General features: G+C 41.2%; 1 protein-coding gene across 1 annotated transcript in view; it reads left to right on the top strand.

Moving 5' to 3' along the window:
• Nucleotides 1–307: 307 nt before the first annotated feature.
• The window catches only part of pdlim2 (PDZ and LIM domain 2 (mystique)), a 38,984-nt gene continuing 24,817 nt past the window's right edge, over nucleotides 308–14,474 (top strand). The window contains exons 1-3 of the mRNA XM_042422361.1: nucleotides 308–715; nucleotides 9,113–9,239; nucleotides 11,212–11,363. Coding sequence (XP_042278295.1) covers nucleotides 9,147–9,239; nucleotides 11,212–11,363 — 245 coding nt within the window. The 5' untranslated portion in view covers nucleotides 308–715; nucleotides 9,113–9,146. The remainder of the gene's footprint in view (nucleotides 716–9,112; nucleotides 9,240–11,211; nucleotides 11,364–14,474) is intronic.

Raw genomic sequence — 14,474 nt, 5'->3', positions numbered from 1 at the left:
TTCATGTTTTGGTCCCCTTTCCGTTTGTGCTTCAGCTGCTACAAAAAGAAAGACAGTCTTGTTCCCGCCCACAGCGGTTTTTAATACATGCCATCTAATCAAACCACACAATTACACCTGTGATGCCACGTGAATGCAATTAAGTAACAAGTTAAAAGGACATAAAGGTAAACTACGTCACTAGTTATACCTAATTGGCGTTGCTCTGCTCCGTCAGCAGGTGGCGCTCGGACACAAAACGCAGCCGCAGCATTTTTTGTGGATAAATGGCTCAATTATCACTGCGGCGCCGTCCACCCCCTCCTCTCCTCACCTCTCCTCCCCCTCTCCTCCCCCTCTCCTCCCTCCCTTCTGATGCGACACGCCCCGGGTTGCTGCCTGTGTCAAACCATTTATTTTGGTGACGGCACATGGCACCGCGAGCTCATCCCAGTGATCCCTCTGCGCGCGCAGCCACAGGTGGTGTTCCTGCGTGCCATCTTCACGCGTGAAACAACAGAGAAAACAAGAGCCAGGGGACCACAGAAGCTCCATCGCTGCCTCGCCGCTGTAACACTGACGGAGGAAACTGCTTTCTGCTTAGTTTTGTTCTCATCTTGGAGCCAGTCTGCTTCAGGCTGAGGTGAACTACTTGTGCGTTTTTATCGAGGAGTGCGCGGATATTTAACAGGTGGAGAAGGCAACACTCAGCCCTGACACCACAGTACTTATATTGGTAAGTAAACATTGTGATGATAAAAGAGCGTCCATAAAGCAGTTAACCCAATTAAGAAAAAATGATTTGTGTGATTCCTGTAGGCACCTCAATTAATCAAACTCTGGTTGGCTAAATATTTATTTGTTTGGGGTGCTGAGTGAGAGCACAGTTTGCACTATTTTTTGGACTCTAATGGCATCATCCTCTCCTTACATATCATATTTCTGTTTTTATGTGTTGTGTTGATATTTCTGTGGCAGCATGTATGATTTACTGTAGGTTTATTGTTGTTTTTCACCCTGAGAGACTTCATAAAAAGTGTGGGAACCTCAAAAAATGCAGTGAAGCGTTGCTAAATTATGATTGATGCCAGGTATGTGTGCAGTTATAGTGTGCAGTTAGTACCCTTGTATGAGCTGTTCTGGCTATTGATGCATGATATAAGTGGTAATTGGAAGTCAATTTAAGTAAACGTCTCACCAGAAGGCACTTAAAGCCCACTCAGAGTGCAGGTTTCCAGCACCTACTGTAGACCTTCCCACCTCTTCAGTGCATCTACATTGAGGAGAATTTGTGCACATTAAGCAGTCAGTGTGATTTGTGGAGGGGGTGGACCAGGTGCAACTTCAGGAAACTTGAAAGTCAGTATATATGTCACATTAGTCCAGCTGTGGTGAAGCTGTTATCTTCTCACTCCTCCTGTTAAGGATAATGACTCTGCATTAGCAGGTCCAAAGTCGTTCAAGTTCAGGCCAGGTCTTCGGCACTGTATTTCTCATTCCTTTAAAGGTGTCTAGACGTGGCTGTTCCTCCAGTTTACTTATTCAGACCTGCCGAATGTTTTGAAATAAATAGCTCTGGCTTCATAGCTCAGCAGGTGGCAAACTACTTAAGGTGTTTCTCAGAGTTCATGTATAATCCAGAACAGTCCCAGAGAAACCTCACGTTCCCAACCCCACCGCCTGCTGTTTGTGTACATTCTCCATTGTGATTGTGCCCGGCTGCCTTTCATGTGAGCGCTCTACCTACCCTCCTCTCCCTTTATATAATGTTTGTTTCCTGATGAGTTATGCTTTTTTTTTTTCACAAAGACAGGATAGAGCTAAAGGCACCCAGGAGCCAAAAACAGACCACTGTAATTTTGGATAGAGCACAGCAGTGGCTTTTCAAGAAAACAACTCGTAACCTTCTAACTCAGGAAAAGATTTTTATGTTTGTTACAATTGGATTGAACTGAAGCAAATGAGGTGCTAAATACTGCTATGTTTTTTTTTATTTAGTTCAGCATTCTGCAGCTTTTCTCTGAGGCACAAGTACGACTGTGCAGGAAGTCAGTGCTAAGTCTGAAAGGTTTGAGGTTTTTTTTTCTTCTTTGGTTTCAGTCTTAGTTGAGTTTGTTTGATTGTTCTGACTGTGTCATCTTGCATATTGAATCACATTTCCTCTAAACAGCAGAATCTGTGAGGCAAAGGATGTTTCCAAAGTGTCAAAAAGCATTTTCTCGCAGATGAGATTCAGAACAGGGCTTATCTGCACCGTTGTGGCAGGATATTTCAAGAGGGTGCATGTAATGAACAAAGTGGCGGTTGGTGTATTGGTATTTTGTGAGGAGGGCCTAATGGTGCATGCAGAGGATGTGGTGAACTGGCCTGATTGCTGAGTAGCAAAGTGTGGAATCCGTTCAGTGTGAAGAGCAGTAACATGATCTCCAGATGATGATGCAGTGGGAGATAAGTGGAGCCAGTGTCCTTGTCTTGTTACAAACCATATTTCAACAGTGCAGAGCTGCAGCTGCAAAGTGATAATAGAAATTGTCTTATTGTACTGTGGTATTGAAACATTTTAAAAATGATGTTATCCAACAGGAGCCTGCACACTTATTGTACTCCCTTTTCTTACTGAAAAGGGAGTAACCCACAAAAATGACAGGTATGGCTCAGTCCACGATTATTTTGATGACACATGAGCTATTTGCGATAGCAGCCATATGTACCGATACAGAAACTCATCAACCAACACCCCTTTTGACATCATGTGTTACTATTTATTTTCTCATCTCCCTGGTGACTGTAGCTATATATGACCAAATGGGTGTGATTTGGAGAATGAACAGAATGTTAATTGACTCTACTCAAGTCCAGGGAGAGGCTTGCCATTACATTCTTCTCCCTTTTTATTCAGTGGGTGTGTGTGTGTGTGTGTGTGTGCGCGCCCAGGTAGGTGCCAACCTGTCAGTGTACTGCATGACACAGCGGGTAGAGTCAACAGCAGTATCACTGACGCAGGGTATGGAAAGTTCACACTGGTGTATGGCCACCAGCGAGAGCCTTGACAAGTGTGATTCATTCCAGGAATATTCCCCCGCAGCCACGGTGGTTCATCTGAGTGAATGTTCCTTCACATCACAGCTCAGCCAGACCTTTCAGTCGAATGTATTTGTGTCTGCTATGTTCATCAGCCATTCTTTCAGTATTAGCATGTACTGTAGGGAGCCAGCGCTTGTTCATTTTTATCCAGTGGATTTTGGCCCAGAGTTCAAGGAGAAGGAAAAATAGTCAGCTAAGCACTGTAGTGATTCAGGAAAAGAGGTGAAGAGTTGATGTAGGTGGCCACGTTTGGTTGCCAGACATTTTAAATATACAAAGGTTTAGTCAGCTATCTGCATAGTTAATCTAATGCCATTCAGTCTTTGTGAATATTTGATTTCCACAACACCAGATAAAAACTTGTTTTTCCAAGTGTTTCATTCCTTGGGATAAATGAGGTGTTAATTCTTAGGTTTAGCTTTGTTAAATGCAATGTTTCTTATTTATTGGTTGGCCATTTCCCTCATTTATTCATTCTTTTTGTCTAATACTTTTTAGCCATGCTTGTGGCTGTCGGGATGGCATTTTGGTGCAGGTGTTAGTGACACGTCTTGACAACTACTGGATAGATTACCACGAAGTTTCATACATATGTCTATGGTGCTGAGAAAAAGAACCTTGGTGATCCCCCAACCTTTCCTCTGGTACCACCATGAGGCTGACATTTGTTTGGTTTTAAGTGAAATGTCTCAACAATTATTGGATGGATTGCATGACATTTGGTTCACACATTCATGTTCCTCACTTGATGAATTATAAGCAGTTTGGTGATCCTGTAACTTTTTGTCTAGCACTACCATCAGATCAAAATTTCTGTTACTAAATACTAAAAACTAACAACATTCCCATCAACCTTAGTTACACTCAAAACACAGCTGTTCCTAACAGTTGCCTAACTGATCCACCAGCGTGGCTGTAGACTCTTGTTTTTCAGTATTAAATATTAAACCATCAGTATTAAATACTACAACCATTTACAGCACTACTGGTTGCCTTAACTGTGTTGTAGTGACATGCAGATCAAAGTTAATGACTCATCAGGAGTGAGTCATTCTTATTTTTGCCACACATTTCAAAATTACTCTCACACAGTTTCAGGCTTGTGCTAGCAAGTTTCACTCATTCAGCCCAAACTACCTATAACTACATGTTACGGTAAACATGCTAAATTGGAGCCCTCACATCAGTTGGGTGTTATTGTGTGTCTACAAGCGTCAGCCTAAATGACACCCAGGTTCACCGCCCATGACCACCAGGGAGTTATATCGAGGCTTGTAGCACGTATCTTCACTCATTTCTTGTCAAAAACAAATAAAGATAGTACAGTTACTCTCAAATCATCTACAGCAAACTCAATGTGAATGTTTAAGTGTGTGATAGAGAACCTTTTATCAGGTCGACTATAAGCTGTGCCTTACAGTAAGTGTCTCAAACAAATAATGGACAGACTGTTTTAACTTCATTAAATATGTCAAAGAGTAGCATTAAATACCAATAATATAGCAGTCATAACTGTTTTTTGCTTCACGAAAATATGGAAAGACAGTTATAAATCAATGTAGTTAATAAAAAACATTTTGTAAATGAAACCCTCCACTCTTGAATCCAACAGTTGGACAGGCCTGTTTTTCTCCTCTATACCTCCACCATCTCTTTTGCCTGTAGGGAAAAAGGCCTTCAACATATAGAGTATATACACGACAGGCTTGGCCTTCCCTCAGAGAGTGAGAGTGTCCCTGTGGAAACTGAAATACAGCCTGTCTGAACTTATTATAGTCTTATTTATCTATTTGGACATCTCACAACTCATCAATCCTGCCACCTCAAATTGTGTTTAATACTGTATGCACTGTATGTGGTCTAGTCCATCATGTACCACTAAAGCTATTCATTGGCTAGTAATGAAATCTTTGTATGTTTAGCAGCTGTTAAAGGCAGGGTGAACCTCTGCTCATGTTCCTTGGTGGAGGAAACCTGGGGGGTAAAGTCTTTAGAGCTCAAGTTTCCAGCACTCACCTGGCTAAAAGACTTGCTAGATGCTGGAAGGACAGTCACAAATAGTGAGTGGTGTTGATATTTAGTCAACTCTCACTTATTAAACAAAAGACTGCAAATAACAATCTGTTAATTTTCTTGATTCAGTGCTAAGTCTATATAAGGTCAGAAAAATGTGAAAAATGCCCGTCACATTTTCCTAAAGTCCAAGGTGATGATGATGAATTGCTTGTTTTATTTGACCAACACTCCAAAACCTAAAGATATTTAGTGTATTATCACATAATATTGTAAATCCTCACCATTTAGAAGTTGTATCTAAAGATATATGGCATTTTTGCTTGACAAATGACTTCAACAATTAATCGATTCATCAAAATATTTATATGTTGACTGATTAATTGATTGTTTTAAGTTCTGCAAAATATTAAAAACACATTCAGCAGTACAATTCAACAGCACCATAAACTGCAGTCTCCAAAATCCCCATAAAGTTGAATTAACACCTCTTAAAAACAGTTTCAACAGATACTGAATATAGGATTTATTGCATTGCTGTTATGTTAGACAGTATTGTTTTTGTCTAGTTGTACCTAATAATAAACCAACCACTGAATGTACGAGCCAATGAAGAAATCTGTCCAAGAAATTTGGATACTGCCTCTAGTACTTTTCTGCCTCTTTTTTCTTCTTTCTGTTATCGTTCTTATTGAAAGTGCACATCACCCAGAAAGTCTCTGTACACTTTACATAAACTGAAGTTGAAGTAATAGTCTGTCAAACTTGACACCTCACTGTATGTTGGTATGCAGGTATGTCATAAACCTGTCCATTGTGTCAGTTGGAAGTGAGAGTATTTCTTTATACCTACAGCACCCGTTTGCATTCTCCTTGTGCTGACCTCCTGTTGGGCAGTGGATGCTGAACCGCGAGCCATAAAAATGACTTCATGACTAGAATTCTTCCCATTGTTTGCCTGTGTTGAATTGTTGTTGCAGCAGAAGCAGCGAGATGTCACCAGAACAGAATTCACCTTTTATGCGCATTGGCAACTGCCCAGTGGTACTTTTGTGCGATGGAGAGGTTTCATCAAACTGTGCTCAGCACTTTGTTTTATGTGAGCGGCAGAGCAGTTCAGTCTTAAAACCTTGTCAGTGGCCAATTAAGCAGAGCCATGAGTGTGCCACTTATCCTCTCCACTACTATGTGTTTGTTTTTTCTCAACCGCTGTTTGTTAGCTTTGCCGCATACTTTCACCATCCTTTCACTTTGACTTTATCCGTCACTAGCGTTTTTTTTATGATGCTAGCAGCGGACGGACACAGAGAATTAGCAGTGTGCTTGGTTGATTACAGCTACTCTATATGAGAAGGTGCTGAAGTTCATGGAACTAATTGCCACCCCCAGAGGCTGGGAAACTTGGGGCAGCTGCTCCCTGTCGTTATCACAACTTCACTTATTTCTGAAGGCCACAGCAATTAAGATACCCTAATGATGGTGAGCCCAGTAACCCTGCTAATTGGCCCAGACTATTAATGAGTAACTGGGTCTGCACTGCTTGTCCCAAACACTTGTGGAATGTGCAGACGATGAAATGGGCCCGTTTTTGGAGGGATTTAGGGGAATAGCGTGGCTGATGTCCTAGATCCACTTTACTTGGGGCTGTTGATGATTTCCAGAAGTTTTCCTTGCTCACTCCTCATTTTCAGAAGCTTTGCTAACTGTATTATGCAATGTTTGTAATCATTGACAGGCTTTTATTTCATGGAGATGTTGAGTAAGATCGTAATTTAGATTCCACATGGTTGACCACAATGTTTATCACAGTGTGTTTTGATACTTTGGATCAACCTGAACTTTCAAGTATGATAGTAAACTTTGTGCTTAGATAATTGGACATTAACCCATCATTAAGTGATATAGCCTAGTTCCAGTATGTATTCAGAGGTGCAAAAGCCATGATAAAGCTGTAATTACTTGACAACTAAAGACACATGCTTGACTTTTCTTTTCTCTGAAGCAATAACAGCAATGATTAATGTGATAATAATGAATATTATGCCGAAACATCCACATTGAAAAGCAGTTTGTCTTGGTGATTTGAAAAACAAACCCAGCATGGCATTGTGTGGTTCTGTGGAAAGGAACAGTCAACTTGTGATGTCTAAGTTCCACATTTACTTTCAAGGGTTGATGCAAGACTGAGCTTTGTTTGAGTTAAGCAACAGACGAGTCAAAATTGTTAGGGTGTAGACTTTTTTTTAACACAGTCTATACTTAAAATAGCTTATGTCATTGTCTACTTGTGCACCTGTTTATTACTTGTTACACTGAAATAAATGCTCATTTTGTAAGAGAGATGAGTTTCAGTGATATAATTTGTGTGTGTGTGTTTGCATATTGCAGGTGTTGATGTTTATGAACCTGCAAGAGCTCATCCCATCATCACTGTACACCACAGAACACTGTCTACACAGGCGGTCGTGCAACTGCATACAGCTTCATCCACAACTAGAGTAAACTTGACAAACCTGAAAAAACATCACAATGAAGCTCTATTTTTTGTTATTTTGTTGTAAAAGATACATTTTAATTGTCTAAAAATGAAGTTGGTTGATTACCTTGGCCTGGATTTTCAATGGGAGTGTTTTTACCACCATCACACACCAAAACAGTAATAGGTATATTGAGAATACATTGAGAAGGCTTTTTATTACCAATGTCAGTGTCATCTTTTGCTTACCCTTTAGTACATTGCTGATGTGACACTATCATGCTTGTCATATTGTTTATGTCAGCAGTGTAGATACTGATAACTCAAGGGAGAATTTGACACTGAGTGATTTATTGGATGGAACGGCCATTAGGCAGTTTAAGTCTAGCAATAGCCAATAATCACTGCCATGCCAACTGAGATATCCTTGCTATTAGCACAGAGAATTTGCTTGTATGGATTCATTTTTGTACGTCTACTTGGATGAGCTCATGCAAAAGGTTTCCCAGGCTGCAGGAGAAGACAGACAGTAGCACGCTGTCACGACCAATTACAATTTTGCAACGTATAATATTTTGAAAACTCAATCCTCACCAGTAATTAAACATCTGCATCTGGTGTATCTGTTACCCGTCTGTCCTCTCGTGTAGCTGTCCAGATTGATGACAGATAAAAATAAACAACATGATAGTCGATGCTTGACTGTCAATCGTGAAATATTGTTCAGACGGAGGGGTTTGTGCCATATGGAAAAAATATAAGTTAGTAAAACGGTTCTTGGATGATGTTAAAATATGATTTGTTCTTCCTCAATATTGCATTAATGCTATTCTAGAAAAATATGTCGACATGAGATCAGAACTCCTCACATGGTTTCACTATACAATGGTGTCTACAGTGATTCAATTTTCAACTTTTAGATTTACAGTATTAGATGTGGAAATTCACAACAGACTTTGTGGGAAGCAAAATCTGTCATGAAAAACCTGAATCATGCAAATACAACATATCCACTGAGAAACTACAAATTATTAAACACATCAACTGAACTGCAAGGCAAATTTATTTACATAAGCCCCTCTTATCTTATCTCAAAATGGCTACCATACTACATGTCATATATCATACTACACCACTGTATACGTTATACACAGTGGTCACAGTTAATCACAATGAAACGCTCAGGTCCTTGCACGACTTCTTGTTTGCGTTTATTTTCCTTGTCTCAGAAGACCATTTGGATTTAATGAAACTCTTTGGCTTTGCAGGCACTTTAGCAATGTTAGTCATGTGTCTTTGGTTTCAGATTCTTCCCATTCCTATTTGATGTGGTTACACAAGCCATGTCAAGGGGACTTAGGCCAGTGGAAGTGAAGTGTTGCTGGAGATGAAAGGCAGCTTATGCAAATGTTTACTGTCTTCACCTGTTGATCTAATATTAAGTCAGGCTAGTAGAAACATGTGAGGCTGATGGAAACATTCAGCCACGCACATGTTTGTGTCCCACACATTGTGCACTTTCTATCTCATGTTAACTGTATCTCTTTGTATTTTTTTCAGGGTTTTGACGAGTGTGTGCTGACCTGATCTTTCAATGGCGCTGACAGTGAATCTGATTGGTCCTTCACCATGGGGCTTCAGAATATTTGGTGGAAGGGACTTCAAGAAGGCCATAACTGTATCGAAGGTACTCGTCAACAGTCACCCTGCTGCTGAACCTCGTCACACCTTATCAAACCATATCCTCTGTTTTTGTCAGAACACTGTCTGTAATGGCATGTCATGCAAAGTCAACTTCCTCCTTACTATGTTTCTTTTCTTGTCTTTGTTTGTGTCCATGGGCTGCTGCGTACCTATTTCCTTGACTACTGAAGCCATTATAATGGAGTGGACGTAGATTACATTAGAAGGAAACCACTGATTACAGTTACAGTGGAAGTTGAGGTGGGAGGTGAGGTGTTCCTGGTCCCAGAGTACAACATTGAATGTGTTTGAGTGTGGGTGTTTGTTACCAAGTGTGTTAACATACGTGCATTACCACGTGCATCAGTACATTCTTACTTCAGCACATGCATGCTGTTTTTGCAGATCTTTTTTTTTAAGTCGGTGTTAAGAAAAATGTTGCTGGGGGGTGTGGAAATGAAGAAGCGGAAACACTGGCACTGTAAGCAGACGGCAGACAATAAACACCACCAGGAAACCCTGCTAAGACGAACTTCTACATGCCACAGACACCCAGCTCTGCCAACTGCACATCCTGGTCCCACATCACCACCTCAGCCTGCATTTCCCCTGTAGTCTTTAAGACATAAAGGATAAATTATGGTAAAACCATGGCAGGGTACCAATGCTTTAAACAGCCTGAGTTTCAAGCTCCTTCGACTTCAAAAGCATTTATTGTTTGCCCCCTCTTGACACGTTATGTTAGAAAAACAGGTCTCCTCATGAATAATGGGCTTTAGGTCTGATTTCATTCCTGCCATATAGTAAACAACACCAGCATGTTTGCTTGTCTCAAATATCAAACGGGTTCTGTGAAGCGACAGGGATTCCTGCTGAGAGAGAAACTGCATCACTGAAATTGGTTTGCGAAGCCCAAACGGCTTGTCTCACCCCACCACCATCTCCCCCACCCGCAGTGAAGCAGCCATGGGGCTGGACCGTCTGAAGTGGTTGGCGCTTGGCACAGAAACGACATGGATGCCCTCTTTTTATTTACGTTGGCCTGAAAGATAGCTTGCCCCTGTTTCGCTTGGGCAAAGACCCTAGAAGAGAGCCCCCAACTGCGCTTAGTTTATGTGAAACCAGGCGTGTCCTAATCAGAAAAGGCACGCACTATTGTGGGTCACCACAGCAACGCTTAATTGCCTCTCGAGTGGGCCCACAGACATGGCACCTCTGCCCTCTTGCTTGGCTAAACTGACAAACAGCCTGTTGACTGGCATTTTCTTTGCATCAAGACATTTTTCTTATAGAGATGGAAGGAGACTTTGATCCTCCGTGATTGGCTTTTTGCATTCTTTTCTTTGTTGTGTCTCTCTGTTTTTAATTGTGAGCCGAGCGCCGTTTGTGGCAGATGTCAAGCTATTTTTTAATGTTTAATATAATAATGTTCATTTTGGCCCTTGTCTGTGTGTTTGGGTGTGTATGCATGGGACACAGGAACCAAGCTGAGAGCAGTAGACGATATGTTTTGGCCCATTAGTGTGGAATTCCCTCTGATGTGGCGGTATAGCATTGGCTTTGACATGCAGTGAGGCTGGTTGCAAAGGTCAGGCCCAGTCAAACCATCAAGTAGTGTCACACTAATGACTTCTCCCCAAGGGTGTCATGAATCTGTCCACTGTTGACCGGCACTGCCTCGTTCCATGTGTGTAAAAGGCTGTGGTATCTGTTGGTATTTACTACTAGTGTTATGTTTCAGAGACAGAAACAGTTGGATTAAGCGTGCGGCTAAAAGTATGTGAGCAACATGTCAACACCTTTTCTCTTTTACTCATTTGTCAATGCTGAATATCAGTCAATGACTAATTGTCCACACAGCCAGAGATATAGAGTTGTCTTTGCTTGCCAGATGGATAGCATCCATAAAGGGTTCTGTTCAGAGCAGGTCCTGGGGCCAGTAGGATCTAACTTGAGCTCATTCTTCTGTTCAACAGGTCAACGGGGGCAGCAAGGCAGAGCAGGCAGACCTGCAACCCGGCGACATTATCTTGGAGATCAACGGGGAAAACACGGCCGACATGTTGAACGTGGAGGCTCAGAACAAGATCAAGAATTCCAAGACCCATCTGCAGCTGGTGGTGGAGAGGTACACCAACAAACATCTGCTGTAGAAACAAACATACTGCAGATGTTGATTAACACCTGCTACCGTGAAATTTAATTGTGTGGTGTACAAATTTTTGCAGCTTGATGCACCATATGAATATTTGAATCATCCCTGATTTTCTGTGTTTGTGCCAAGACCACAGTTTCTATCTTCTTCACACTGTTTTTAACTTCAGGCAAGCACTGTACAAACAAAACAAGTGATCGTAATCAGGGGAAATGCCAGCATGTATGAGAGCCATGCTGTTCTCCTCCCTTGTCCTTCTCAATAAACCCTGTTTTGAGATATGCCAAGACTTTGTTTGGATGACAGGGATTTGGCTTCCTTTGCGCTAGGACTGCTCTTGGCTGGCATTTTGATTAAAGGTCCTCCCTAAATTCTCATTCCTTGTCACTGTTGCCACCCTGTCACTGTCTTTCTTAGTTCTCCTCCCTTATTGCGCACAGAAACACACACTCACGCATGTGTGCTTTCCCATACTTCCTCCTTGGATGTCCCACGTCCATGTGAGTGAATTTTTGCCTGCTGACCTCATGTCTCCCACCAAGCCAGAAACAACACCGTTACTCCGTGCTTGCCCAGGACAATGCCACTGTAGCTCTGCCATGCCTTTAATCCCACTCTGTTAGCTGTCGATGGTTTTCAGCTCCAAGCCCCTCACTGTTTGTACCCCCACAAACTTTTGTCTTAATGCAACTCTTTAAGCTTTAAATTAAATCATACAACCCAAGAGGACTGTAATTTAGTAGCACAAATCTGTAGTGTTTAATTTGTTCTTTGCTTAGTTGAGAGCACTCCTCTTTTCCAGCTCAACGTCTGATTGGCAGATTATCCTCATCAAACCAGCAGTGATGCGGGTACCGGCCGTCAAAACACAGCTGGTGTCGCCAACTGGAAGAAGCTGGCATCAGCCTGTCCTCAGAATATAAGAGTTGTTGTTTTTAGGCTTGTCTGCTGCTGTGTAGAGAAGCTCTGCTTTATTGTTGATGCATCCAACAACACATTCACAACAGACCTTCCTAACTTGGTGTATTTTTATAGAAACAAAGCAACCACAGCATCACTGTCTTCTCATTGACCCTTAAAGCTTTTTAGTCAGGCTTTGTTTGCAGCTTTTTGTTTGGACTTCATTGTTCACTGAGGCCTCGTGGATGATGTCACGTTGACCGAGCAATTTGTCACTGCTATTTCTCTCTGATCCTGTTGCTCTCTCTAATGGAGTTGGCTATCACAATAACTCATGGGTGTCATTATCACAAATTACCACAGAGGGCTTTAAGATATGTACATACAACACCCTCTCTCCTTGGACCCTTGATTCTGAGAAAAAAAATTGCACAAAAAACCCTTTAACATGAGAGAAAAACTGATCAACCAAAATGTGTCCATAGCACAAAGCCCTGAAAACTGTCATGTGCAAGAAGTTGGCTTTGAATTATGTGAGATTCATATTCTTGTTTACTTATTCTTTGATCAGATAGTTCCTGGTATAAATCACTATTTTTAGAATAAGTAATAATAGTTGCAAAACCTCAGTGCTGGATACAAATAGCAATTAAATAGCAATACAAAGAGCTTTGATTTAATGTGCGGTATTCCTTGTATTGCTATAAGTCAATATTTTGCCAATATAGAGTTCTTGTACATCTGCTTGTGTTTTGACAGTGGTGAATATTTAAGAACTTTGGCTTATTTTGCCAAGTGAAAAAATCTGACTGTGTAGAAAAACAATATATTACTTAAATAAGCTAGTACCATTTTGGCAAAACCTCAGGTGTCACATCTTTATATTTAAAAAAAAAAAAAAAAAATCCTGGTCACAGCTTCACACAAATCGTGGGTTTTATGGTTGTATGGATTTGAAACCTCTTGAACTGAACTGGTGAATATTTAGTGGTTTTTAATATTTCAGTTTTTTGAAAGGACAGGTATTCTGACAATGCACATGTCTGAGGAATCTCCCTCAGGCAGGTTAACTCCAAGTCCCCCCGACGACAGCTATGAACAGCTTGTATCAGCAACGTTTTCAAGTGCTGATTTATGTCAGTTTCACATCTCTGTGGTATAACTTCATAGTAAGCATTTTCGCTTAAAGCAAATTCATCCATCTACTTCTGTAAAGGAGACCTGTAGCCAGAGGTCATCAGTTATAAACTAGACAATGATGTGATGTGACCATTGACCCCAAATACCTTCACTTCACTGTCTGAAGACCACAACTTCCTCTGCTGTTCTGATGTACATGGTAGAAATTGGAAGTTTAAAGCAAAAAGTGAGCATTTTTCAGCTGTGCAGTTCGTAATTCAAAGCAATGAGTTTTTCAGGCCCGCCACATTAATATTTCCCCTACGGGAAGAAATGTCTTACGGCTGCTGTATCAGTTTCCGTCTTCTTGCCATCTCTCTCCTGCACACAGTATTTGGAGCCCAGGCCACGAGAGGTGTGTTTCTGGGTGATTTACCACAGGCATCCAGGCCTTCCTGTGTGCCTCATTACCCCGGGCTCAACCAAGAGCCAGTCAGCCTCTGGCCCTGCAGCCAGGGGGGCACTGTGTGTTTGCATTGGCACCTATACTGCCCATATTTTCCCCTCCAAATTCAATGATGGTATTGCTTACAGAATGTGTTTTTTATTTAAGAAAGTAAAGCAAAAGTGACTAGTTGGAAAGAGGAGACCCATCAGGAGAATATTTTCAAAAGGGGGACAAAGTCTGCAGCACTCTTCTTCTCTTCTGCAGTTATTGCGAAGGCTTTGTTCATGTTACAGGCCGTAATGCTCAATTCCAATTTTTTCTTTGTTTGTTTTTTTTAGTCAGATTCAATCTTTTTGTATTGATGGTTCACATTCATGTTTATAAGTGACATGTATCCGACTCTGGTGTGAATACTCCTAAATTGACACGCATGCACAGATTTAACAGAAATGTGAGCCGCATGCATACAAGACAACAATAACATCAAATCATAAACATTACAATAAGTTCCTTCCAGTTTGGCTTGAATAGAAGTTTCTCCATAAATATCCAACAAATGTGAAACTTCCTCATCTCTCTCTGTCACTGTTGTTGCTCTCCTTCATATTTATGTTTAC

The sequence above is a fragment of the Thunnus maccoyii genome, chromosome 9, assembly GCF_910596095.1.
Source record: "Thunnus maccoyii chromosome 9, fThuMac1.1, whole genome shotgun sequence".
NCBI classification, from domain to species: Eukaryota; Metazoa; Chordata; class Actinopteri; order Scombriformes; family Scombridae; genus Thunnus; species Thunnus maccoyii.
This window is presented reverse-complemented; position numbering and strand designations above follow the sequence as displayed.